This window comes from Archocentrus centrarchus, chromosome 17 (assembly GCF_007364275.1).
Source record: "Archocentrus centrarchus isolate MPI-CPG fArcCen1 chromosome 17, fArcCen1, whole genome shotgun sequence".
Classification (NCBI taxonomy): Eukaryota; Metazoa; Chordata; class Actinopteri; order Cichliformes; family Cichlidae; genus Archocentrus; species Archocentrus centrarchus.
The window spans coordinates 11,394,503-11,420,404 of record NC_044362.1 but is presented as its reverse complement, the minus strand read 5'-3'; the positions used below and the strand labels follow the sequence as shown (position 1 = coordinate 11,420,404).

General features: G+C 41.1%; 3 protein-coding genes across 3 annotated transcripts; 2 read left to right on the top strand and 1 right to left on the bottom strand.

The window, feature by feature from the left end:
* The first annotated feature begins 8,016 nt into the window (after positions 1-8,016).
* bcl6ab (BCL6A transcription repressor b) lies at positions 8,017-13,662 on the top strand. Its single transcript, XM_030751441.1, has 9 exons — positions 8,017-8,096; positions 9,604-9,775; positions 9,986-10,207; positions 10,296-11,114; positions 11,217-11,344; positions 11,463-11,630; positions 11,728-11,858; positions 11,953-12,090; positions 12,313-13,662. Exons 1-9 carry the CDS (start codon positions 8,066-8,068, stop codon positions 12,454-12,456), a joined length of 1,953 nt encoding a protein of 650 aa, XP_030607301.1. The 5' UTR covers positions 8,017-8,065; the 3' UTR covers positions 12,457-13,662.
* A 2,132-nt stretch (positions 13,663-15,794) lies between these two features.
* Positions 15,795-21,585, bottom strand: cmpk (cytidylate kinase). Its single transcript, XM_030751443.1, has 6 exons — positions 21,332-21,585; positions 19,479-19,625; positions 18,889-19,041; positions 18,457-18,533; positions 18,093-18,189; positions 15,795-16,557 (listed from the first exon to the last, which is right to left on the bottom strand). The coding sequence occupies exons 1-6, from the start codon at positions 21,473-21,475 to the stop codon at positions 16,516-16,518; spliced, it is 660 nt and encodes a 219-aa protein (XP_030607303.1). The 5' UTR covers positions 21,476-21,585; the 3' UTR covers positions 15,795-16,515.
* An 891-nt stretch (positions 21,586-22,476) lies between these two features.
* On the top strand, positions 22,477-25,498 carry fam78ba (family with sequence similarity 78 member Ba). The gene is made up of 3 exons (XM_030752346.1): positions 22,477-22,927; positions 23,076-23,355; positions 23,863-25,498. Exons 1-3 carry the CDS (start codon positions 22,593-22,595, stop codon positions 24,103-24,105), a joined length of 858 nt encoding a protein of 285 aa, XP_030608206.1. The 5' UTR covers positions 22,477-22,592; the 3' UTR covers positions 24,106-25,498.
* Positions 25,499-25,902: the final 404 nt, after the last annotated feature.

Below are 25,902 nucleotides of genomic sequence, written 5' to 3'. Positions count from 1 at the left end.
TCTTTTACTGAAAATAAATTGGCTACTTAAATTTTCCACTCATGACAAACATCTTCATTTGGATGCACTTGCTCAAAACAGGGTTACAAAATAATTCAAAACAATAAAAATTAATTATAGGTCAGCACAGAAAAGGACAGTTGGATTCCTACCTACTCCCACAGGGCAGTGTGTGTGTGTTGCACATGTAATTCCTCGGATTGATAGCACCAGAAATGCTTTTTCAACATATTTCAGCAAGCAAAGGGTTGACTACAGTGTGTCCACACATGAAGTCAATAAACTTGAATAAACTAAGAAACTTAAACTAAGAAACTAAGAAATTTAAATATAAATAACTAAAGAAACATATTCATCACATAAATACATTAACCTTAATTCCCGTTGAGACTCAGTGTCTCTTTTACAAGAGAGATCTGTTTCAAACAAGCATAATAATAATCAGATACACTATATTGCCAAAAGTATTCGCTCATCTGCCTTCACACACATATGAGCTAGAGTGGCATCCCATTCTTAATCCATAGGGTTTATGATGTCACCCTTTGCAGTTGGATGGGAAGGCCTGGCTCACAGTCTCTGCTCAAATTCTTCCCAAACATGTTCTGTCAGGTTGAGGGTGGAGGTCAGGACTCTGTGCAGGCCAGTCAAGTCCTCCATCCATTCTCTTCCACTTAACACAGAGAGACAGACAACCATTCACTCACATTCACACCTGTGGGCAATTTAGAATTTAGAATGACCAATTAACCTAACCCCAGTAATTGCATGTCTTTGGACTGTGGGAGGAAACCAGAGTGCCTGGAGAAAACCCATGCAGACAAGGGGAGAACATGCAAACTCTACACAGAAAGTGCAGAAAGGTAAATTCGAACCCAGACCTTCTAAATGTCCTTCTAGCTGTGAGGCAGCAGTGCTAACCACCACACCACTGTGCCACCCTCCAGTCAAGTTCTTCCACACCAAACTCGCTCATCCATGTCTTTATGGACCTGCTTTGTGCACTGGTGTGCAGTCATGTTGGAACAGGAAGGGGCCATCCCCAAACTGTTCCCACAAAGTTGGGAGCATGAAATTGTACAAAATGTTTTCCTATGCTGAAGCATTAAGAGTTCCTTTCACTGGAACTAAGTGGCTGAGCCCAACTCCTGAAAAACACCCAAACTTTACACTTGGCACAACGCAGTCAGACAAGTAACGTTCTCCTGGCAATGACCAAACTCAGACTCATCCATCAGATTGCTGGACAGAGAAGCATGATTTGCCACTCCACAGGACACGTCTGCACTGCTCTAGAGTCCACTGGCAGTGTGCTTTACACCACTGCACCAAGTGCTTTGCATTATGCTTGGTTGCAGCTGCTCGACCATGGAAACCCACTCTATGAAGCTCTCTACGCACTGTTCTTGGAACTAATCTGAAGGCCACATGAAGTTTGGAGGTTTGTAGCAAGTGATTCTGCAGAAACAGGGTCAGTGTCTGCGCACTATGAACCTCAGCATCCGCTGACCATGCTCTTTGATTTTTACATGGCCTACCACGCTATGGCTGAGTTGTTGTTGTTCCCAATCGCTTCCTCTTTATAAGACCACCAACAGTTGACTGTGGAATATTTAGTGGTGAGGAAATTTCATGTACAGGTACCTACAGGTAACTCGTGCAGCTGTTGGTGTGAGAGATATCAAAGATTTGTCCTGCATGCCAGATGTACCTGGAGCATTTTTTTCACATTTCCTAAGAATATGAACATAACAAGCCAGCAAGCAAAATTTGATCATTGTCACAGTTGCAGCTGTGTGGAGGAAGGGGTGGAAGAAAAAAAAAGGAAGGACACGCACATCCAATTAGAAATGAAGGCTGGGTGCTGGGCCAAAAAATATATAACCAAGAAACAGAGAAAAGGGTCCGCACACCTGCAAAGCTCCTGAATAATGTTTAATCTGAACAAACCTTAACAGAGAGTGACGTTTCGGTCCACAGATTGCCATTCTTCAGACTTAACCAAACAATGCAGGACTAATTGTGTATATACAATACTATGTCATGTGATGGAGGCTGCCTTCAAATCAGAGAAGAGGAAGGCAAAAGGCATACGTGTATACAATCAACCTTCACCGTGAAAGAAAATTATATAAAATTATATAAATATACAAATATTTCAACAATCCAGCTAATCATGCATATAAAATATACACACACAAGTATATATAGAAAATACTGATAATATGAAAAAGTCCTAAATGTCCTGCAATTCTGAAAAGATTTGTAAATATAAAAAGGTAAAATATATATAATCAAAAATGCACAGGAAAAAAATAAATCTTTTCAGATCTTTTCTCTGTTTCTTGGAGGAAGGGGTGGACACAAACACAGGACGAGGGAGTCAGAATTAAACTAAAAACTGCAGGTGACTGAGATAATACAAAAAACTAAAAATACAAAAACTGAAATCTCAACCAAAGCAAGATTAAACACAAAGCCTGGGAGAAATACTAAGAGGGGTAAAACACTGGAGAGGGAACACACAGCTAGGTTAACACTGATGACACCGCAACAAAGAACAGAGGAAAAACTAAGGGCTTAAATACACACAAGGAAATCAGGGAGAGTGGAAACAACAGGGAACAACAGGCGAAACAAATAAACCTAATGGCACAAGGGTAAGCAAAACTAAACACAAAGCACAGGGAACAAGAGACTGGCAAAATAAAACAGGAAGTGACTCAAGGGAACAGATATGCAGACCTGACACTGAACACTGGGAAACAAGGAACTAGAAAATCAAACATAACCAAACCCCACAACAAAAGAAAACCCCCAGAACAGACAAAATAAAAGCGAAACACAGGGTCACACGGACCCCAGACCATGACAGTTATATAATGCTATTCACAAGCAAGGGCCACCAAATGCTTTACAAAACAAACAAGCAACAACAACAACAAAAAAAATCTGCATTTATGATATTCCAAAATTAAATAGGGACAAAGAGCAGGCTCTTTGGATTAACATCATTTGGAGTGATGAGCCACAGTAACAGGCATGTTAGCCACAGAATGAAGACAACGTTCCAGGAGAAGAATCTCGCATCAACTGTTAAACACGGTGGTGGAAATACTATGGTTAGCAGTTAGTTTGTAGTCATGGGGACTCAGAAACTTGTGCTGATCAATTCATCTGTGAATTCTGTGATATAACATATGTGTCTGAAAGATGAACGTATGTGTATGAGGTGGACCTTCTAACATGATAATAATACCAAACAGTAGCAATTCACCAAGAAAATGCCAAAGGGAAAAAAAAAGACAAAATGGATGGTTAGGGAACAGTGCAGTCAAAACCAGATTTGATTCCTACTGAATTGAAACTGAAACCCTCAAAGATTATAACAAGCTGATAACAAGGTGTGGTGGGCAAGATATTTCACTAAAGCAACCAATGCTAGGTTCAGAGCAAAGGATTGCTTACTTTTTTCAGGGATAAGTGTTACATCTGTAATAAATAAAATAATAGAATAATTTAAATTTTTTTTTTTTTTTTTTTTTTTTTTTTTAAAGGTATTTTTCAACAGTTTCAACAGTTCCCATGAGACACTTATTTTTCCACATGACTGTAATGTACAGAGGGGGAAAGGTCATCTTCTTTATTTACAATCCTTTTAACCACTTACAACCGTGGATGCATTTTTGGCTTAGTGTAACAAAGCCGCCATTCATGAATCCCCTGAAAGCATTTTATTCGAGGTTGGACCACGAGGACATGAATCACAGTCCTCAAATGACCCGAGTCCAACGAGATGTTCCAAATAATGCGATTTATATTTTTGTCGGTGTTGAGGAACATTGCAAAATTGGCTTGTTCGCAGACGCTCCCTGGAACTATTGTTCAGTGTTGCTTGTATACGAACTTCAATGTTGATGATTTGTTACAGTTAATTAACTTGGGTGATGTAACATACGTTGTCTTGTTGTTTGTAAATTCATTACCAACCCTTTGCTCAAGTGAACCGAGATGGAACAGCAATGCACTGAATTCCTTTCAATGCTCAAATTATCTGTGCACCTGTAAACAACAACAAAAAGCTCCTGCTCTGGCAAAAAAAAAAAAAAAAAAAAGAGGTTGGCCCAGTTACGAAAAAAAAAAAAGAAAAAACCAGAGTGAAATTAAAGTGAACTCAAACACAGGAGTTTTAGAAGTTCTGTCATTGGCACTGAGAAACTTGATGGGGTAACAAGAGTAGAGGCATACCTCCTTCTAGGGCTTCTCTGGGACTGAGCCAGGCTGTGGAAACCACAGAAATGAGAACCATGAAGAGGAGGGTGAATGTCTGATGTTGAAGGAAGAAACTGTGCTTTCCTTTACTTACTCTAATGTAACATCTTATTCTAAAGTAGCACATCAAAAGCTATGCAAATAAAATGCACTCTTAAAAAGTGAGAGATTAAGTTTAACTTGATCCAAGTCAGTGTTTAAAGAATGTTTCTTCTTACTGCTGCAACAGGTGGTTTATCACTCAAAAATATTATATGCATGTAAAATATGGCTTTAAAAGCCCGACTACTCCTTATCTTTACAGGACATGTTATTGGCATAGTATACTCAGTGCACCTGGGCCTCTTGAAGTTCAGCCATTTTTACGCATACCACCGGCAGTTTAAATATCTACTTGTAAGTAAATCTCTTCAGAGTGATTGAAAACAGCTCAAAGGTCACTGTGTTAGGACTTTACATGTCCAGTGTCCCACAGGTTGTATGCAGCTGTTGAAAACTAATATTAAGGTTTGGACTAATCTTATAAAAGTCAGTTATTCCTGTGTTTCTTTGCTTTACTTTAGACATTTTTAACAACAAACATCATCTATTTTTTTTTATTGGCAGTTTTGCGGTTTGTTAAAACCAAAACAGGTCTGAGGTGTTGCAAACACTGACTGATCTTGCAAAATTTTGTTCACTTGTGCGTGCAACACCCCAAATTCAAGTGCATGCTGTCGGTTCAACAGAAGTGAATGCTTCCCTGTAGTCCGCATGTCAGAGTCAGAGTCATATTTTATTGACGTGACCTTTGATCCCTGTCAGGCAACCATGTGCCTGGATCATGTTTGGGGACAGGCCTGTTGATACACTTCTGCATCTCGGCCCCGGGGCAAAGGAGTTCGGGGGGGGGGCTTGTTAGCGCACAGCACAGCCCTCTTTAACTAGTCATGCAGGAGAGAAGAACAGCAGAATTTGTTCTGGTGCTGGCTGGCTAAACCTGTGAAGTTGTTTTCATATGTGCGTGACATTCTTTAAATGGACCCTGGAGAAAAAGAGAAAGAAGTCAGTTTGAATATTGTTTGCCATTGCATGCATGCAACAAGCACACCTAATCAGATACATGTTTCTTAACCAACTGATAACAAGCTGATATCAGTTTATGTGTCACGATCAGTAGTACTCAGTCACTGAGAACACTTACAGATCTTCTGTGGTTCAGACAAGATGTTTATAACTTTTCAGAAAGCAAGCCTAGTGATGTCACACTGATGTCATCAGATACAATGTACAACTGGAGGTTTTTGAAAGATGTGGATATTTACCAGAAGTTAGGGTCTAAGAAAAGAGGAGACCAACCTGCATTATGGGAAATGTAGGCTGATCCAATATTTACTGGAACCTGGGCCATACTAGAGACTAGACATCAAGATATTGTATCCTCTGGCACTTCTAAAGTAATCACTTAACCCAATTTTTACTTCTTTGACCGAGTGCAATGCATCTGTTGGCATTCGGCCCGTGCAATGATGCATTTTCATACAACAGAATCATAACCTGCTTTGTGCAGTTTTGTTGATCAGCTTCTTCTACCTACCAGTCTGCAACAAAGCTCATTTTTCTTTCACATATTCTCTAGCTTATCTGCACTTGCATTGCAGCAAACCTGTAACATGAAGTTAAAGATATTGCACTGATATAAGCTGACTTCTCAAACCTATGCATCCTTTTGGCTGCAAGTAAACAACCACACCAGGAAATCTGACTTTTTTTTTTTTTTTTTTTTTTCTGCCAGGGCTAGTTGACTGAATGAGTTTCATCTGTCATTCAGAATAGAAAATGTTGCTTCATTGAAAGGATGTGAAGATGAACAGCCCACAGAAACCTGCGCCTAAAGATAACCACTGGGGGAAAAACATCTACAGTCAAAACAACTAGAAACAGAGCACTTTGTTGCCATAGCCACCTGATCAGCTTTAATTTAGACACGCTAAGCTGCAGAGCACATTTACTTCAGAGAAAAAAAAAAAAAAAAATCAGTCTGACAATTTATCTTTTCTATTTTGTTAGTAGTGTTTTAGAAGTAAATTTTCTTTTAACAATTTAAGTTATTTATATGTTTTTAATTTTGGTTTTTAAATTTGTTTTTAACATGACCAATTAATACATTTTTGACGATGTTTTCATCTTTCATTTTGGATTAACTGGAAGCTAATTTATCAAACTGAAGTGTTTGCAGTGTAGATATGCAACTTTTAAATACATATACAAACACACCAGCACTGACAGTGGATGTGAGGCAATAGTGACTGAAGGTATGCACAATAAAAGCAGTTTATATCCAGTCTGTGCAGCACTAATTATCACTGTTGCCTCACAACAAGAAGGTCCTGGGTTTTAATCCACCAGCTGGCAGGGTCCTTTCTGTGCGGGGTCCGCATGTTCTTCCTGTGTGGTTTCTCCCCAGGTACTCTGGATTCCTGCCACAACACTGAGTACTACTTAAAGATTCACTACATGCACTATGATCTTTATAAAAATGTCCTTCTCACCATAGTCCCAGAGGAAGTTTAACAGTCGGGGGGAGAGGTGATGTTTGCAGAGTAGACACACACACAATCCTGATGTCTGTACCTAAAGGAAGACAAAAATAATAAATATATTGTGCAAGCAAGCAGGTAATTAGTTACAGGTTCTTCTGTGGTAATCAGTAGTGACTCATTAGTGAAGTGCATGTGTATCTAGGAGCATGTTGTAAACTTTACAGCAATCTGTTCATAATTTTCATGCCACAACATTTTCTTGAGACTTTCAAAGTAGTTCAGGGGATATAAAGGAATTTTTTGTTGTTCAATAAAAATCAGTTAGTTCAAGCTCTGTTGACTCATCAGTTAGTTTTTTTTTTTTTTCTTGCCTTGTTTTAAGTATCAACCAGATTAAAATGCAGCTGTGATAGCGAGGCAGGAAGTGGTGGGAACACAGACAAGTGCATCTCAGCTTTGTGGAGAGTTGAGGGCTTTACACATATGCACACCCTGCTTTAGCTAGACCATGTGTGACTTTAAAGTAGGCCTTTAGAGTAGCTGGTGTTAGTGAGATTCTTCACGCAGTCTAAGGTGTGAAATCATGTAACACATTTCAGTTATAATTTCTAACACATAGACTCATGATCATTAGAGTTTTCTATTAGATTAGAATATAGTTAAATAACTGGCAGAAATGTATTAGGTTAAAGTGGTCGAGTTACAGAGATGCAACAGTTTTACGGTAAAATCAGCGCTGGAGACATTTTTAGAGCACGCAAAGTGTGAAATGAAACCCACGAGAAGAAGAAGGTTGAAAAACAAACAAACAAAGAAACCCAAACGAATTTAATCCGTCATTATTGTTTGGATTATTCGGGGATAAGATGATTTCTAAACTCTTCACTGGCGTATAGGAGGGTTTTAGAGCCACAACAAGCGCTCATATTCCCCACGGTATTTATAACTCGGTCAGCTGACCTTGCACTTGGACCGATCCACTACGCGGGGAGATTAAATCAGACGGAAAACAACAAAAAAAAATCTAATTAGCAGTTATTTTTTGACATATGCCCAAATAAATGTACAGTCATGCTTTAATTCTAGCGTTTATTGAGTAAAGGCTGGTTATACTTTACAGCGCTGGCGGAGCAGGGCTGCAGAGCTGCAGGCGGCAGCGAGCAGCTCCCCCGCTGCGGACAGGATGGTACAGCCCTCTGTTGAAATTCCGAGAATTGAGCAGCTCTGTTTCTTAGAACTGGATTCTCAGAACTGGATTCTCAGAACTGGTGATGCACAGAGTTTCGAGGAAACTTTTACAAGGTGACTTTTTTCCCCTTCCTATTTTCTCAGCATTCGCTCAGAAGTGTAGTGAAGTAGCAGATGCTCATGCGCCTGCCTCGCCTCTTTCTCGCGCTCTCTCTCTCTCTTTGGACCACTTATTTGCATTATTGTGAATGTTTTGTGGTTCCCTTTAGCAAGAAAGTGAACGAAAAGATTTCAGCTATTATAGTTGGTTCAGATCAGATAGTTAGTAATAACTGCTGTTCGCTCATATACTAACTTTGTTTTTAGTTTGTTATTTTGCTTTTAGTTTGGCTGTTTTATTTATTTATTTTTTTTTTTACTGTAAAAGCTCGTCGGACCTGTTTGTCCTCTTTCTTAAAAGCTTCATACACCCTTTGACATGATCGAGGTTACGTATCAACTGGGAAACAGTGGCGCAACATGACCGGTCGTAGTGGTTCAGTCACATCTAATTTCCTCTGCGCATTTCTTTTGTCGTTACGCAGTCTTTTCTTTTGAATAATTGTCTTCTTAATACGGAGCCGACCACTTAAAACAAACAAACAAACAAACAAACAAACAAAAACAAACAGAGCAAGTGTTTGAAAAGCATCATGAAACTTCGCTACAGCCCTCCGACATGACAGCTTAACGGTCTTTCCGTACTTGACGGGACTTGTGCTGACCTGCTCGCTTGGCTTAACACGCGGCAGCAAGATCACACAGCCGCTCCACCACTCCTTGAAATCACATCCTACGACATCATGCCGCCTTCAGTTTAGTCTAAAATGCGAAGGCTTTAGAAATAACTCTGGGGATTAGTTTAGCATGAGGGGCGTAAATGTTAAACGAGATGAGTTGCACTCATATCGGGGGAACAGGAAACCTCTCTATGTGCTGGCAACCTAATCTGAGCGGCCAGGACGGAATGTGCTCAGAGTCAGACGCGCTTACAAACTGCAGGCTGCCAGCAGATAGTTTGCAGTGTTTGTCTACACGCTGTACCGCTGCGGCGGAAAGACGAGAAAGCTCGAGTTAAACAGTTGTGACGCCAGTTTGGGGTTTATGTTTGCGATTTTATTGTCCGTGGATAAGATTAGTTGTTATTTCCCAAAGGATTGTGTTGGCACTGACCTACTGAAGCAGTGCAGCTGTTTTCAGTATTATCTTGAAATGCTGATTATAGCCTCTGCTCTGTAATATCACCGTTATATAGGCACCATAATTATCAGAGCAGGGGCTGTAAAGGTTTAGCGAGCCTCCCTTTTGCTTTTCTCTATGCAGTAGCGCCGCCTTTTGTCCCAACACTGTCACTTTTTTGGCTCAAAGTTTGTTTTGACGCTACGTGGCTCATATTAAGCAGCAGCATATTAACAGATTTTGATCAGTTAAAATTTAGTATTTTCTGTCATTTAAGTTTTGATTTGTGGAATTATTGAAATGTTCATAATGCATTATTTACAAGTAAAATCACGTAACTCAAGATCTTTTTATTTTCTACTTATTATTTATACTGTTCAAACCATTTATAACTTGTGCACAGGTTGTGACAGCATGGCCACGACTACAGATGACTGTGTTCAGTTCACACGCCATGCAGGTGACGTTCTGCTCAACTTCAACCGTCTCCGCAGCAGGAACATCCTGACCGATGTCTCCATACAGGTGGACGGACAGGTTTTTCGTGCTCACAAGGCCATCCTAGTAGCTTGCAGGTATACACTGACTCCAGTTCAGCAGCACGAGTACCTAAAGAGACTATATCTGCAATTACTGTGTGATTAATTTAAAAGAATAAATGATCCTGACACAGCTGCTCTGCAACAGCATCATCAAAAAGAGATTGTGAAATTTGGTTTCATGCCTCATAACAGTTTCTGTTAATGATAACTATCATGACGTCCATCTCTCTTTCTGTTTTACAGCGGTTTCTTCTATTCCGTGTTCATGGATCCTGAGAATGCAAACCTCAGTGCCATCAGCTTAGATCCCAAATTAGACCCCAAAGCTTTCTCCATCCTGCTAGATTTCATGTACACATCCTGTCTGAACCTTAATGACACTGTGGTTGTGACCACCATGAATACAGCTATCTACCTGCATATGGAACATGTGGCCAACACCTGCCACAGGTTCATTAAGTCCAGGTAAAATCAAAAAAATGTTGCTTTATGCACTTTGTTCTCGTGGAAGAAATGGAAGGGATCTGACTTGGAGATGAATATGTTTTTACAGGAGCAAGACTCTGAGTTTGCAGAGTGAGGAGGTACAGAGCAACTCTCCACATCTGGCTGAAGAAATTTCTGCTTTAAGGCCTGACTATGGAAACAACTGCACATCAAACATACCCCCTCCCCAGGAGTCCAGGGTCTACATCCCCAATGTTTTTAGGGGGATCAACACCTCTGGCTCCTATCATGTCTATGGTGACGTCCATATTGCTGCTGAGAAATTAGAAGGTTCTCAGAACATTAGATGCTCACTGGTACCCAGTATCAACATGGCTCACAATGAGTCCAACGCCATTGTTTCCCACTCACTCCCATCCCATGTCAGTTACCTCCCCACTATCATCTCCCCAGCAGTAGCCCATGGTAGCTTTCGAGGTCCTGTTGCGCCAATGGATGAAGACAGCATTCAGCATCCACAAGCCAACTGTGTAAGACGGTCCCCAGGCTTTAGCAAAGGGGTCATTTGTAGCCCCCAAAGCCCCCTTAGATCTGACTGCCAGCCAAACTCACCCACTGAGTCCAGCAGCAGCAGAAATGCAAGCATGATCCTCACACAGCCATCAGACTGCCCTAAAGATGCCAAGGCCCGCAACTGGAAGAAGTACAAATTCATTGTTATGAACCAAACTTCTGATGAGAATGGAAAGGAGGGTCAAGGAAACAGCGCTGATGCTGCTGGAGCTGCGTCCCCTACACTGAGCCCCGGCAAGAGCGGTGCGGCGGGCGGAAACACTGATGTCCAGGCAGAAGAAGGAGCCGGTGACCATCAGGAAGAAATGCCCAGGTCTCAGAGTGTGGACAGCACAAGCTGCAGCAGTGTTAGGTAAAACTGTGGCTCTCTAATAGAACTAGTTTTAAATTGTTGCTTAAAGATGATAACGAGAATAAGTTAACTTCATATTAACTGTGTTCTTCCTGACTGCAGCAACAACAGATGCTCTACATGTGGCTGTGACAGCCCTCAGTGCATGCAAGCAGGTCACCTTTCTCCTGACTCACACAGCAAAGATGAAACCACCAAGCTACATTCAGATTATTCCTCCTCCAGCTGTGGTAAGAGGAATACACAAGAACTATACTATTAGCTTACAAGTAAGCTCTAAAAGCCACCTAACATGATTCTGTGTCACTGTTAGTCACACCTCCATTTTTTTTTTACTTCTTTTTGCAGAAAACAGCAGTTACATCTGCAACGGGTGTGACTCAAAGTTCTCAGACGAAGATTCCCTCAAAGACCACATGGTCCAGATCCACAGTAACAAGCCATACAAGTGTGACTGCTGCCAGGCTGCCTTCCGCTACAAGGGCAACCTCGCCAGCCACAAGACTGTTCATACAGGTATGATTCTTTTAAGGCTCCGTTGCATTTTCAGAGCTCCTTTAAGTTTAATCCAAGGGATGTAGATGTTGTATTCATTGCATTTCACAACCTCCAGGTGCAAAGCCATACCACTGCAACATCTGTGGAGCTCAGTTCAACCGACCAGCCAATCTCAAGACCCATGCTCGTATCCACTCGGGAGAAAAGCCATACAAGTGTGAAACATGTGGTTCCCGATTTGTCCAGGTGAAAAGAAAAAAAAAAAAGATTATGATCTTTAGGAAAATGTTTAAGTGTTGCCTCAATACGCTTGTAATTGATAATTTTAATATTTCTGCAGGTGGCCCATCTTCGTGCCCATGTGTTAATTCACACAGGAGAGAAACCGTACCCTTGTGAGATCTGTGGAACGCACTTCCGTCACCTTCAGACACTCAAGAGCCACATGCGCATTCATACCGGAGAGAAGCCTTATCATGTAAGCTTCCTAGTCAGCGTCCTCTCTTTATCCACTGTGTCTGCTTGCTAAAAAGAGAATAATCCCATCATGCCAGTGACCCATATGCTTGTCAATAGTTGTAGTTCCTGAGTGGTAATCCTGGAAATAGCTTTGAGCTGTTGCTGGTGTCCTGGAGGGATGAGCTGCCCCTTTAAAAGGGGATTCTAAAAAATGCGCTTTTTTTCTCCTCTTTTACTTTAGTGTGAAAAATGTGACCTCCACTTCAGACACAAGAGTCAGCTGAGGCTTCATCTGCGACAGAAGCACGGTGCCGTCACTAACACCAAGGCTCAGTATCGCAGGTCTCCTGGCAACATCATTACAGGCCTGGTGAACTCCTGCTGAGCCTGCTGCAGATCTTTGTGTGTCAGATTTTTTTTTTTTATTCTCTTTTTTTCACCAGCCAGCATGCTGTTAAGATTCTATTTTTTCTAAACACAACCAGAGATTTTCTTTGCCCTGTATATGTATATGATGCACATACTTTATGGATGCTGTCTGTGAATGTTTAAGAACAGAATGTACTTTGTTTTTTTAATGTGAATTGAAGTATTTCCTATATATGGCAAATTACTCAACACAGTGTCTGAATTGAAGGACAGCCCTCGTTTTCGTACATATTGAGAATCACTGTTACACTTTTGCTTCAGTTGTAGAGATGAGTTTGCCCATTAATGTGGTTTTTGCAGTCTTATGCCATTATTTTCCCTAAGGCTCGTCTGTAAATAAGATAATATATATTTTAAAGTTGCCATCTGCTGGCAGAGTACGAATATATTTGCATTAAGAAGATTTTTCTTAATGCAGTAAGCTTTACCGGCTGTCAGTAGGACAGGGGTTTGTTATTTTGTCATGTCATAGTTTGTGGTACATGATGCAATAAGCATAGATTGTCAATCATTTAAGCAGTTTTTATTGTACAGTTTTGGTTTCTTCAATTATTTCTGGGTTAATGGGGGTTTTTTTTGCACATACACATGAAGCTGTAATTCCTAGATTTTCTTACTTTTATTTGTGTATTTCTACTTAAAATGTTGAAGCAGCTTGTTAAACTCAGTTCTCGGCACTTGTATTATTTATATATTTTTATTTTTCTTGGCTGAATTCTCTTACATTTGGTGCTGCATTGATCCGTTTGTCTCTGCAGGATCATTAAACTTTGATAATCCTTTTACCTTGTGTGTCATAGTTCAATCAGACTAACCAGTTTAATCATAGTGCCTTACATTCACATGCTTCTGTGAGCTGCTTTCACCGACTAGCGATTAAGGCATTTTACTGTCAACAATACAGCTGCTGAAAAGAATTGCTTTTGTGATGCAGTTCCCATTTTCGCATTTGGTACTTTGCCCTGTTATTATGTGAAAGCATGTCAAGGTACTGTTGATTTGAAAGCTTCTGTTCTGTGTAGCTCTTTAAATGCAAACACCAGGCCTAAAACTCAAACACTCAGGAATATTTCTAATATGTAAGCAAATGTCTGTAACTGCAGATTATGCATATGTTATACATGCATACATATATATTAAAAACACAAAATAAAAATGTATATTATGTAGCACATAACACAACACTTGTTTTCATTATTTCCAAGAAAGATGCTTTGAGCAAAGAGTCATCCCAGTATTTAACTGAAGTTCATAGTTTAATATTTGTAGATACCAAATGTCATCCTGCTTTGTATTTGTATAAAAAGGTGTGTGTCTGTGTGTGGGTGGGGTGCATGGGATTAATTCCTATGGAGTCCAAAAAAATGACTAAATGAAAAATATATGTTGGAATATTTCTTATTTCAAATAAGAAATATTAGTAACTGGGAAAGTATTATATTTTAAAGCCAATAAATGTGCCATATCTTTTTCTATAATTTTATGCAATTAGTGAAATGCCAAAGATAGGTTTCTTTTTCTTAATAACCTGGAAAAACAGACATATTGTGGAAATATTATACTTCATTTTCTTAAGACATCTCAGGCACTAAATGTGCAGTTAAACTTCTTTACAATGAAAAAAAGGGAGGACAGTTTAGAGGTAATTAAAAAAAAGGTTATTAGATAAAGTCTTACTGGGCCAGTCTGAGATCAAATTAAGCTGTATGTTGCTCATGATGTAAAATGAGTTCAACCCAGTTAAACCGAGTATTTAATGTGACATTTGGCGCCACCTGCTGGTTGATCAGGTTGGACACTAACGGAGTTGTAGTTTGTGAAGTTTTAAACTATATACAGTCAGGCACCCATGCTGCTGGACAATAACACTTTTTTTTGTAGTTTTGCCTCTGTACACCACCACAGCACTGGTACAGAATTTAAATGAAATAATCAGTATGTGACTGAGGTGCAGACTTTCAGCTTTAATTCAAGGGGTTTAACAAAGTATTGCATTAACCGTTTAGGAACTACAGCCACAGTCTCCCATTTTCAGAGGCCCAAAATTAACAATTAAATCACAAGCCGTTTCATGGCCTGATGTGGCCTGGTCTCTCATTATTCCATGACAAAATAAGCAGATAAATATCTACCGTTGATTCCAAGTGTTGAACTTGGAATCAATGGTAGATATTTGGTGTATTTTCACTGAAGCTCACAATATGATGCCCAAACATATGTTGATGCAAGTGAGGGAGGCCATCATTAGGCTTGGAAACCCTAAATACACCTAACAGAGAAATAGAAAAAACTTCATGAGCGCCCAAAATAAACAATCTGGTTCATTCTTAAGAGGAAGGAAGGAATTGGTCAGCCAAAATTTTTCCTAAAGGTGAGCCTGGTGCTGAAAGACCACAGCAGACAACGGAAGTGCATGATGACAGAATTATTTCCATGGTTAAGAAAAACAACTTCATAACATCTAACCAAGTCAAGAACTTTCTTGTTGAGAGATGTATCATTACTGAGGTCTACAATCAAGAGGCGCCTTCATGAATGATTTACAAAAAGGTGCAAATCACTGGTTACACTCAAGAACAAGCGTTTGCCAGAAAAGCATCTAGCACCTGCACAGTTCTGGAAACCGATACAAACTAGTACCAGAACGACAGGAAGAGAGAAGTATGGAGGAGAGAAACAGTTCATGACTATAGCATACCACATCATCTGTCGAACATGGTGGAGGTAATGTTATGACATGGGCGTGTATGGCTGCCAGTGGAACAGGGCCACCAGTGTTTATTGATGTGACTGCTGATAGAAGCAGCAGGATGAATGCGAAATGTACAAAGCTATGCTCTCTGCTCAGACTCAATCAAATGCTGCTAAATTGCTGTTAAAAAGTACAGATGGATAATGACCCAAAGCAAACTGTGAAAGAAACCCAAGAGTTTCTCAAAGCAAAGCGTAGTATATTTCACTGGCCAAGTTAGTCACCTGATCTCAACCCAACAGAGCAGCTCTTCAGTTGCTGAAGAAAAAGCAGAAGGCAGAGATGCCTTTAAACAAGCAGCAGCTGAAGGCTGCAGTAAAGACCTGGCAGAGGATTTTCATCCAAGCATGAAAAACAATCCTAATATTTAAAATTATGTTAGTTTTTCAATTATTTTGAGTATAAAATAAGTATAGTAGTATAAAGTTGTATAAAAATGGCTGTAATTCCTAAATAATTAATGAACAATCTTTCTAAAACCCTTTGAAAAGCTGAAAGTGGTGTTGAGAGAGATTCTGTAATAACTGAGGTAACACAAAAAGTACTTTTTAAACTTTTTCAGCTTTATGCACCTTCTAAAAGCAGATACAGTACACATTTAACTTAATGTTCATTTTCATGTCTGTTATCACTATCACTAGTCCCAGCTGGCATGGGTGTGATGAAGCTCTTGCAGAAATAATAATGTGGCTATTCATCATCAAATTGAAGCTTATCACAGGAACATATACCTGATACTGACACACAAAAACAGCTGTTCACAGCCTGTAGCGCTGTCCAGTAAACATGAGATGGATGTTGTATTCATTTCATTTGGATGGCAGACAGGCTATATGTGGTTCAGTACAGATATTACTCCTTCCTTGTCATCAGGTCGAACAGCGAATTATCTGACATACAGTTTAAATACATTTTTTTTCTTACACTTTCAGTGCTGCAAGTGACTTTGAGTAAAGAAATGTCTCTAAGCTGATAAATGTTTTCCAATGCAAAGACCTCAGACTGTGAGTAAAGACTGAACTGTGAGCTCTTCTTAATAATAACCAGCTGATCACAAGTAGCTGCTTGGCATCACTACCCCACATTCATACACATTCTACATACTCACAAATAAACAGTATAGCGTTTACAAAAGACATGGAAGTCAAAAGTAACCAAATGTAAAAAGTCATATGATTGAACATATAAACTTATTATAGTGTAAATGCAGTTGATAAAAAGAAACGTAAAAGAAAAATGAATGTTGTTGGCAGTTGGCGAAACTCAATCCTCTTTGTCAAGGATGGCTTTCACATCAGCGAACACCTGGAAGAGAACAACAGGTAAATGTATTTGTACTTGTCAGGAGACAAAAAAGCAACTGTGTTTCAAAGCCTGAACTACCAGAAGAGCTGCAGATGAAGTCTTATCTGGCTGTCTTTAGTGGTGTAAGCATTTTCAGTGCCTAAAGTAAACAAAGTCATGTATTTTTAATTAATAATGTACTAATTATAAATATTAAAACTACAACCCAGACAGAACTCTGGCTCCCACAGATTTGCTGTGCACCCGTGTGGCACACAAATCAATTATAGATCCTCCTGAGCTCAACGTTATGTGTATAAAGCACACCTGTCCACAGAATCAGTGTCTTCCATTCCAACCAAGAACCTTCTTTCCTCAACCCGAACACTGATGATGGGTTGTGGATGGGTGCTCCAGTATGACAATGACCCAAAATATACCGCCAAGCCAATAAAGGAGTGGCTAAAAAAGAAGGATATTAAGGTCATGGAGTCCAGACCTCAGCCCTTTAGAAAATCTGTGGAGGGAGCTGAAGCTTCAAGTTGCCATGAAACCTAAAGGATTTAGAGAGTTTCTGTAAAGCTGAATGGGCCAGAATCCTGAGATGTGTGCAAACCTGGTGACCAGCTACAAGAAACATCTTGCTGCTGTGATTGCCAACAATGGTTTCTCCACCAAGTCCGAAGTCATGTTTTGTTTGGAGATTAAATACATATTTCACTCAGTGGCATGCATGATACCTTTTATGTAATGTGTGTGTGTGTGTGTTTTTTTTTGGTTGATTTTATATCTCATTTATCTGTTGGTACATGAAAAACAAAAACTAAGGTTTGTGTCCAGAAACATGAATCAGCAGACTAAACATCATCACTATTTCATGAACTGCCATGAGACTGTGTTGAATGCTGAAAAGACAACAACACAACAAAAACTCTGGGATGACCTGATGCACCACCTTTGGGCTTGGACACTGCAGACTCCACCACTGAAAAGTAATACTGAGACCCGTTCTCATCACTGGCAATGATCCTAGATCTTAACATTGGGTCAGTTTTATATGGAAGCTGCTCTCTGGGCAACTTTGGGCCCAATGTGAAACTTCAGACAAAAAGTAAATTATCTAGAAGGGGACTTCCGCGGAGTTCTCTAAAAATGGTGATCCAGAGGTGCATAAGGAGATGACCTTGAAAGGGAGACTGGCTAAATTTAAATCCGATGGAGTCACAGAACATCACAATGATGTAGCCCCTGTATGAAAAATGAAGTCACAGGATTGCATCCTGTTATCACATCCAGCCTGGCTGATTTTTGGCCCTTTTGTTCTTACAAAAGGTAAGTACCAGTTTTCACACAATCTCAATAGCATTAAATATAAAATTTTAACATTACAAATTTTAAATAAAAGTTCCAGGAGATCCTGGGGGCATGCTGGGGCACTGGATCTGTAAGGAACAAACTTTGGATATTCTTTCTTTCATTCAGGGCCTGTTTGCCTTAAATGACATCTATGGGAGGCATTACTGAATGTTTTCCTGCAGTTTATGCTGTTTACTCACCTCATCCACTGACCGAGAAGCATCTATAGTGCACACCTTCCCTTGTTTCTCATACAGGTCAATGATTGGTCGTGTAGACTGCAGGTAGGTTTGGATTCTGCAGCGAGGGAAAATATGGCATGATATTGGGGTCAGATGACACAAGGGACTCCAAGGAGACATAAATTAGGTCAAAAACATTCATGCAGGTATCCACCAGTAAGTTAAATGGGTCAGAAAAATCTATACTGATCAGACATGCTTATTTTTCTTATAGACAGAAGAAACAAGCAATGAAATGGAAGACTCCACTCAGAAACAAAGCACAGCCTTAAATCAAAACACTTTAAACATCTAATATTATTTCTGTGGTGGACGACTGCACCTTTTCTCCAGGCTCTCTCTGTTGTCATCTGTGCGTCCACTGCTCTTTCCTCTTTCTAGACATCTGTTGATGCAAACCTGTAGACAGAAGCTCTCAGTGTAAAATAACTCACAGAAGACTTGCTTAGTACAGTACAGCCACAAGTACTTTTAAGATCTTTTAATTCCAGGATGTTTATCCTCTCACATATTTCCACAGAAATCTAAAGGCCTGAGATGATTCACTACGTGTATGGAAAAAGCTGTACTTACACTTTATTTTTGTGGGTGACTACAAAACAATTTTAGCGCCACTCTGCTCCAGCAGGTGGTGGTAATAGAAGAAGATGCTCAACTAATCAGGTACAATAATTTCCCTGTAACCTCATTTAAACAGCGGGCCCTGCAGTGAAAACACAGCTAAAATAATAATAAAAAGGTTTCCATGGCGTACCTCGTTGCTGCAGTCAAAGAAAAGCACAAATTTAACATCAGCTTTGCCATCCATGACACGATTCCACCCCTGAAGGTTGTCCTCGTTGCGGGGGAAACCATCTATGAGAAAACGGAACTTTTTCTCATCTTTCTGCATCGTCTCTTCCATGGCCTAACAAAACAGGAAAAAAAAGAAATATTTTACCTTTGAGACAGACACAGGTAAGAACCTGTGTCATGGTGCTGACACACTTAGGTAAGAATTACACTGTCTCTTTGTGCACCAAACAGACCACAGACATCCAAATATATGCCTTTGAAATAAAAAAAAAGCATGACTCTAAGTTATATAATATACAATTTAAATTAAATATTATGTCTCTTTAATTTACAAAAACAAAGCATTATAATCTGAATAATATTAAACAGAAAGAAGCCCCTGAAATAGAATAATCACTGTAGCTGTCACAGCACTGAAAAACAGATATTTCTGGCTGAAATGTCTGAATCAAATTCAAAATGTAATTGAAAGCAGGTCTGACCAGCAGCAGGCACAACAGGATTTTCTTTCTAGGCAAACCAGATTTACTGCCTGTATTCAGTACGTACCTTCCTGAGTAAGTTGATGGTGATCTCCACTGGGACAATTTTGCCCTCTTTGATGTAGTTGGCAATGAGCTGTCCGAACTCTGACCCTTCTCTGTTTCGCTCTTCCCTGAGTAAATCCCCAGCTGACAAATGGGTGTACTTATAACTCTGAGAAACACACATATTTTAAAAATATTATCAACTGATCTGATGTGATGAAAAGCGCACCAAAACAACAATCAAGGGATAATTGATGGTGATGAGAATGTGGAAACTCAACAGTGAGGAAGACGGCCTTTACTGTCAGGCCAAGTCAGTCCTTATGTACTGAATGAAAGGAGCCTCTATGCCTCTAGTTGCCACACAGGCCTGATCACTGTGCTTGAAGCACAGCAGCCAACACCCAGTAACATCCGTGAACAAGGGTAGTTATTAAGTCTCTCTTAAAGAAGAGCTCTCTGCCAAACACACATCAAAGAATGCACACTGGCCTCCAGTAGACCTGCAGCTACAGGAGCTTTCATGAACTTCAGACAAATGTCAAAGAAGCAGCCTTACTTAGAGTCCTGGCTTTGCTTTTCTGACTTTAAGGGCAGTTTGTTCAAAATATGAAATAGCTTATGGGTAAGAGAAAACTTAGTGTAATACATAAGAACCACTTGACTGTTTTCTACTTTTGAATCAGCCTAGATTGATTTTTATTTATTTATTTTTTTATGTTTTCTTACTAATGCCAACAAATAATGATAACAGAAAACAAACATACCATGACATTATTGACATGTTTTGAAGTGTGACTTATCATCTGGATGGGGTGATTAGTTCCTTGTCCAATACCCGTCTGTGTCATAATCTGTTTCTGGTCAATCAAAGTCAAGTGCAGTCCAGACTCGCACTGACATTACATAAGCCCATGTGCATAGATAAGGTCATGATAAGCTTACAACACTGAAGAAATGTCAATAGAGTATATCTGGTTTGTACTGTGTTAACAGGTATTATTTAGCCCATTCATCCGGATGTAGGACTCCACAAACACTGTATTCTTTGCTACTTTGACTCATTTGTCAAGAATTATTATCAATGGGATTCCCTGAAGAAATAAATATGTTCAAATGTTGCTCCTGCATGCCGGTGTTGTGTCAAAAAGTGATTTTTGGTGTTTCTATGTGTGTTTTTCATGTGAAATATCTTTGCTTATATTGGTAAAGAGACTGTAGTCAACAGTATGTATGAGTATCTTTATGTGTCTGCGTTATTGTACCTACATTATAATCCAGTCTTTTTTGGCCACTTCAAACATATTTAAAGAACTGTGATGTTATATTTGTTGTAATTTCTACTGCCCTTTTAGCCGCATCTAAAAACACACTTTTAATATCAATGACAGTTTTTACCCTGATCAGTAAAGAATATATAAAAGTAACTTGACCAAAAAGTGACTGCAGCTTCTACCCTGTGTTGTTTCCGGCTCTAAATGACTTCATATCTAATAAATTACTTCATATATAATCAGAGATGTTTTTGACAGATTTTTCACAGATTATAGGCCGAAAAACAATTTGCAACAGTTTAAATACAGCCAGTCATTTATTTTTTTGGCAAATACCGTAAGTCACTATTTGGCAGACGATCCCTTTTTGGCACAACACGGGGCTCTGATTCTGTATCAGTATCGAGCTAGCTGGCTGGCTAACACATACAGGTTCATTTTGGAGGACAACCGGAAGTGAATGAGACTCGGACGTTATCGGATAATTCAAGATGCTACTTAAGTTAGAACCATTCAAAAATCCCTTGAGCAACATTTTCACTGCGTAATTCCCAATCCTCCTCATTAACGAGGACTCATTTCCTCGTCCTTTTCCTCATACCTCCACGATTTTGGAGCACTGGGTTCCTTTGCCGGCGCCAGGCCCGCCCAGAACGAAGACAACCTGCGGCTTCATCACCTGCGACACCCGGTACAGCAAGCTCGGGACCTTCTGAGACAAGCTACCGAACAAACGGCCGATCATAAACTAGCGCCACCAGCTACGGGTGCGACCCGGTGACGTGAGAACGTGTAATAACAACCCGAGCTGACCGGTGAATGCGTGTCAGTATGGGTTGATGTCAAACGACACTACTTCCTCTATTGAGTAAAGCCACCAATAGGATTCCACTCCGGCATGACGCAGCCTTGCAGACACGCCCACCTGCACTTGCTGTTTTTTTCAATGCAGAGGTCGGGTGACGCCCCTCCCTCCTTCTCTCCACAGCATCAGCACCTCCAAACCGAGCAACGCGCCCCGCCGCTGGAAGAGGATGCTCTCCGGTCCGTGCTAAGCAGCTCGAGGAGACGTAACAATGAGACCGCTAACCGAGAGCCTGACGGTATAGTCGCTGTTTTCTGCACGTTTATGCCGCCTCGCTGCCTCCATTCACATTGCACCATTCATGCATCCCCAAGAATGGAAACACGCTGCGAGGGAAACATTAAAATAACCCGTTGCAGCCCCGTTGTCTCGCTTTTATAAGACGTGTCCTCGCTTACTTAGTGAAGCTTCTATTCATGCTGATTTAAAGTGATGAAGACCCCGATTTTGTCTTTTGAGGGCGCCGCGCGAATGTAGGGCTAATACAGGAAAGCCAAGCAAACAAAAGGCATCCAGCCCCCTCCTCCTCCTCCTCCTCTGACGCACCTGGCTGCCCTGTCGCCACTTGACATGACAGCACAGAGCCGGGAGCAGAGCAGCAGGATCAAGGGGCACCGACGTGCGGCCGGACGTGCGGACTCGACAGGGAACACAGGAGTCTGCGGACGCTCGGCGGAGAGGCAGCAGCAGCAGCCCAGGGGAGGCCGGATTGCAGTTTCTGGGGACGAGCGCCAAGGGCAGTGCGGCAGTCAGCAGGCAGACCGGGGGGAGGAGGCTGCGGAGATCTGTGATACTTCCCCCCAAGTCAACATTACTGTCTCACCTCCATATCATCCTGAAAATATTATAGTGGAAGTTTTAATTTTTCATCAATGGTGACTATTGATTACCCCTCCAGCATTTTCTCTCTCTTTTCTTCCGTTATCCAATCAGTGATTATGTGCAATTAAAGGATTAGATCTGCTCTTCAGGAAAGGGTGGAACCCTGAGGGGACTGATGTGCATACTGGCCAGGTATCATCCGCTCCAGTCTTCTCTGGCTTTGCTCATTTTGCTTGTCGCCTGCACTATGGGCTGTATTCAGAGCATCGCATGCAAGCCCCGCATCAGACGGGAGAACATTGTCGTGTATGAGGTGTCCGCCTCTATTGACCAGTGTCCAACCATCATTGAGGAGAACTCACCGATTGTGCTCCGCTACAAGACACCATACTTCAGGGCCTCAGCAGGAGTTGTGATGCCACCAGTGCCCCGCAACGAAACCTGGGTGGTGGGTTGGATCCAAGCTTGTACCCAGATGGAGTTCTACAATACCTATGGTGATATTGGCATGTAAGTGTGTAGAAGACACCATCAGACTTGGTTTATGTGGGCCTCTGGGTGGGCGTGAGGTTTTCTCACACACATATAGACCACAACCCTGCACCTAATACTGCCTTTCATCCTGTTTCTCTGTGTCCTCCTCCCTGCACTGCCACAGGTCCAGCTGGGAGTTACCAGAGTTGCGAGAGGGTCGGGTTAAGGCCATCAGTGACTCGGATGGTGTCAGCTACCCCTGGTACGGCAATACCACAGAGACGGTCACCCTCACAGGCCCTACGTCCAAACCGTCCCGTCTGACGGTCAGCATGAATGACAATTTCTATCCCAGTGTGACCTGGGCTGTGCCCATCAGCAACAGCAACACACCCATGCTGACCCACATCACCAGGGACCAGAGTTTCATCACCTGGCTGGTGGCCATGAACTCTGTCACCAAGGTAGGGCCGAAACACAGTGAGCAGCTATTGTTCCCATATCATAATAGGAGAAATAAAATTGCCATATATCTTCAGAAACCACTCTTCCACTTCCACTCTTTCTCACTGCCTGACTATGATGTAATCACTTTCTCCTGCACTTTCCCAGTCTGGTGTAAAGTTACAAAGTATCACATCATTGCCTTCAACTCTCCTGATATAGCCGCTGCAGTGGCCATCAAAAGTCAGTCCAGCACAATATGTGCATCAGGATGTCTTCAGTATTTCCATATTTTTCTTTTGGATGAGATATTTTCTATGAGAACAGGAGGAGAACATGCCTGTATCCGTTTTGTGTTGGCAGCTTGTTCTTAAATGATCATTAGTAACTTATTACTGTCCACATTTATTAGCAGTAGAGGACAACATGCACAATGAAACAAGACTTTAACAAGACACTCTTCATATCATTATTACACACATGCAGGATTGATCATACTGACATGATGACTCTCTCTCCTCTTTCAGGAGCGTATAGTGTTGCAGACGGTGCGGTGGCGGATGCGGGTGGATATCACTGTGGATCCAGATATGCCGCTGGGCTCTCGGGCCTCGTTGGTGGGTCGGCCCTACCAGGAGCAACCGCACATCCTCAACTACCAGGAACCCATCCCTCCCAACGCGCTGGGGAGGCCGAATGCCAATGATGCCCAAGTGCTAATGTGGAGGCCACGGAGAGGGGCGCCGCTTGTCGTCATACCGCCAAAATAAGAGAGTGAAATGTTTGCACACACAAAAGTATAATTGTTCCCTTTTGGAAAAAAAGGGGGGAATGTAAAGAGATAGGAAAGCAATGAAGTCATGCCCCATGGCTTCTTATCTCTGAATGGACTATCAAGTGGACTATTATGATAAGCTGGTGTGGATATTATATCCGGGATCTGACATAGTACAAGAAGTCCACAACAAACTATTGTCGAGGACCCGGAGCTGCATCAAAGCTTGTTTTGACCCCTCACGTGCTTTGGACTGGAATATAGAGTTATGCCTGCCTTTTAGCTGAGAAGGAAAGCTGTTTTTAGATCTACCGCAGAGGTATTAGACCACAACAAGAACTGCATCCTGCATCCTTATGTAGACCTTATTGCATGAGAATGAGAGGAAGACAAAAAAAAAAGAACTATCCTTGGAGAAGTTTCAGAATAGCATTTGTTTTGTATAACTTGATACCTGAAGACATTTTGATTGAAAACTCAGCCAAAAAGAAAAAAAAGAAAGAAAAAAAAAACCAGAGGGCTGGTAAACCTCATCAGTGCCAACAAAGGCCTTCAGCAGTCTCAGTATTAAAGGATGTATTCAGATCATTTAAAAGAGACAAAGTATTATATGAATCTTTTTAGGTTAAGAATAAACTCTTACATCGACCAGATTGTAATAAGAGCACCCACCTGGCATAAAAGTCTGGAAGAAAAGACAAAAAAAATACAACCTGCTGTAGTTTTCACGAGTTTTGCTAATACACCAAACTTACACACCCATCTTATTTTCTTGCCTCAGTTGTGCAGCTGATAGCGTATTTGGATGGGTGTCAAATCTATCAGAGAGATGAGCCAGATCTGTTGATACCTTAAATAAATAATGTCAGCTATGCGTTCAATCAGTGCAGTGTAAATGACTTGGAGTCATGCCGGACAACAGATTTAAAACAAGAGGCCGACAGCAGTCGGCACATATATCATAGGTGGAATGAGGCCAAACTGTACTGAGGCTACATTTGATGTTGCACTACAATCAGGGAATCTAAATGTACTCTTAACGGTGTTCTTGGTGTGAAACCTAGACACCATTTTGGAAAAGGGATTTATTTGGCTCCATGCCAGCACTGGTTCTATGACATCATGCCAATTATTTTCTAGCATATTTCTGCAGATAAACATAAAGATGAAGACCTTCTTGCGTCGTGGCCACGGCCTGTTCTGGGCCACGTCCAGGTCCCTGCCTGCCACTCCACACAAGTCACATGACTCATCCTCCATCTGTGCTTCTCTACAGGTTTACGCCTCACCTTCCCATATGCCTGCTTGCTTGCTCCCCTGCCTGTGCGCCTCATACACGCACACTAGGGCCATACTTAATTCACTAATCTTCTCTAAGAGCCACAACTATGCAAACATTATCTGTGTCTTGAATATATTGGAAAAATAGGCAAAATGCCCCCCCCCCCCCCCCCCCCCCCCCCCCCCACACACACACACCTCGTTTTATGCTGCTTTTATCTGTTGGGATCATTGTTGAATAAAAATGATTGTTACTACCATTTAAAAAAATACACAGAGGTTAAAATAGGTCATATTAAGTCAGTGTGTCTTCATTTTTGTCACAGCATCTCAGCTCATTCAGCCATCTGTTGCTATAGAGACCGATTTGGTTTTCCTGTGTGCACTGCAACTGGAACTGAAAAAAGAAAAAAACTGTTCAAAATATTCATGGGTGTGCCTAGCTCTGTGTGTAAGGATTAGAGACACACACACACACACACACAGACTTTGATGTAAGAGAAGATCAAGG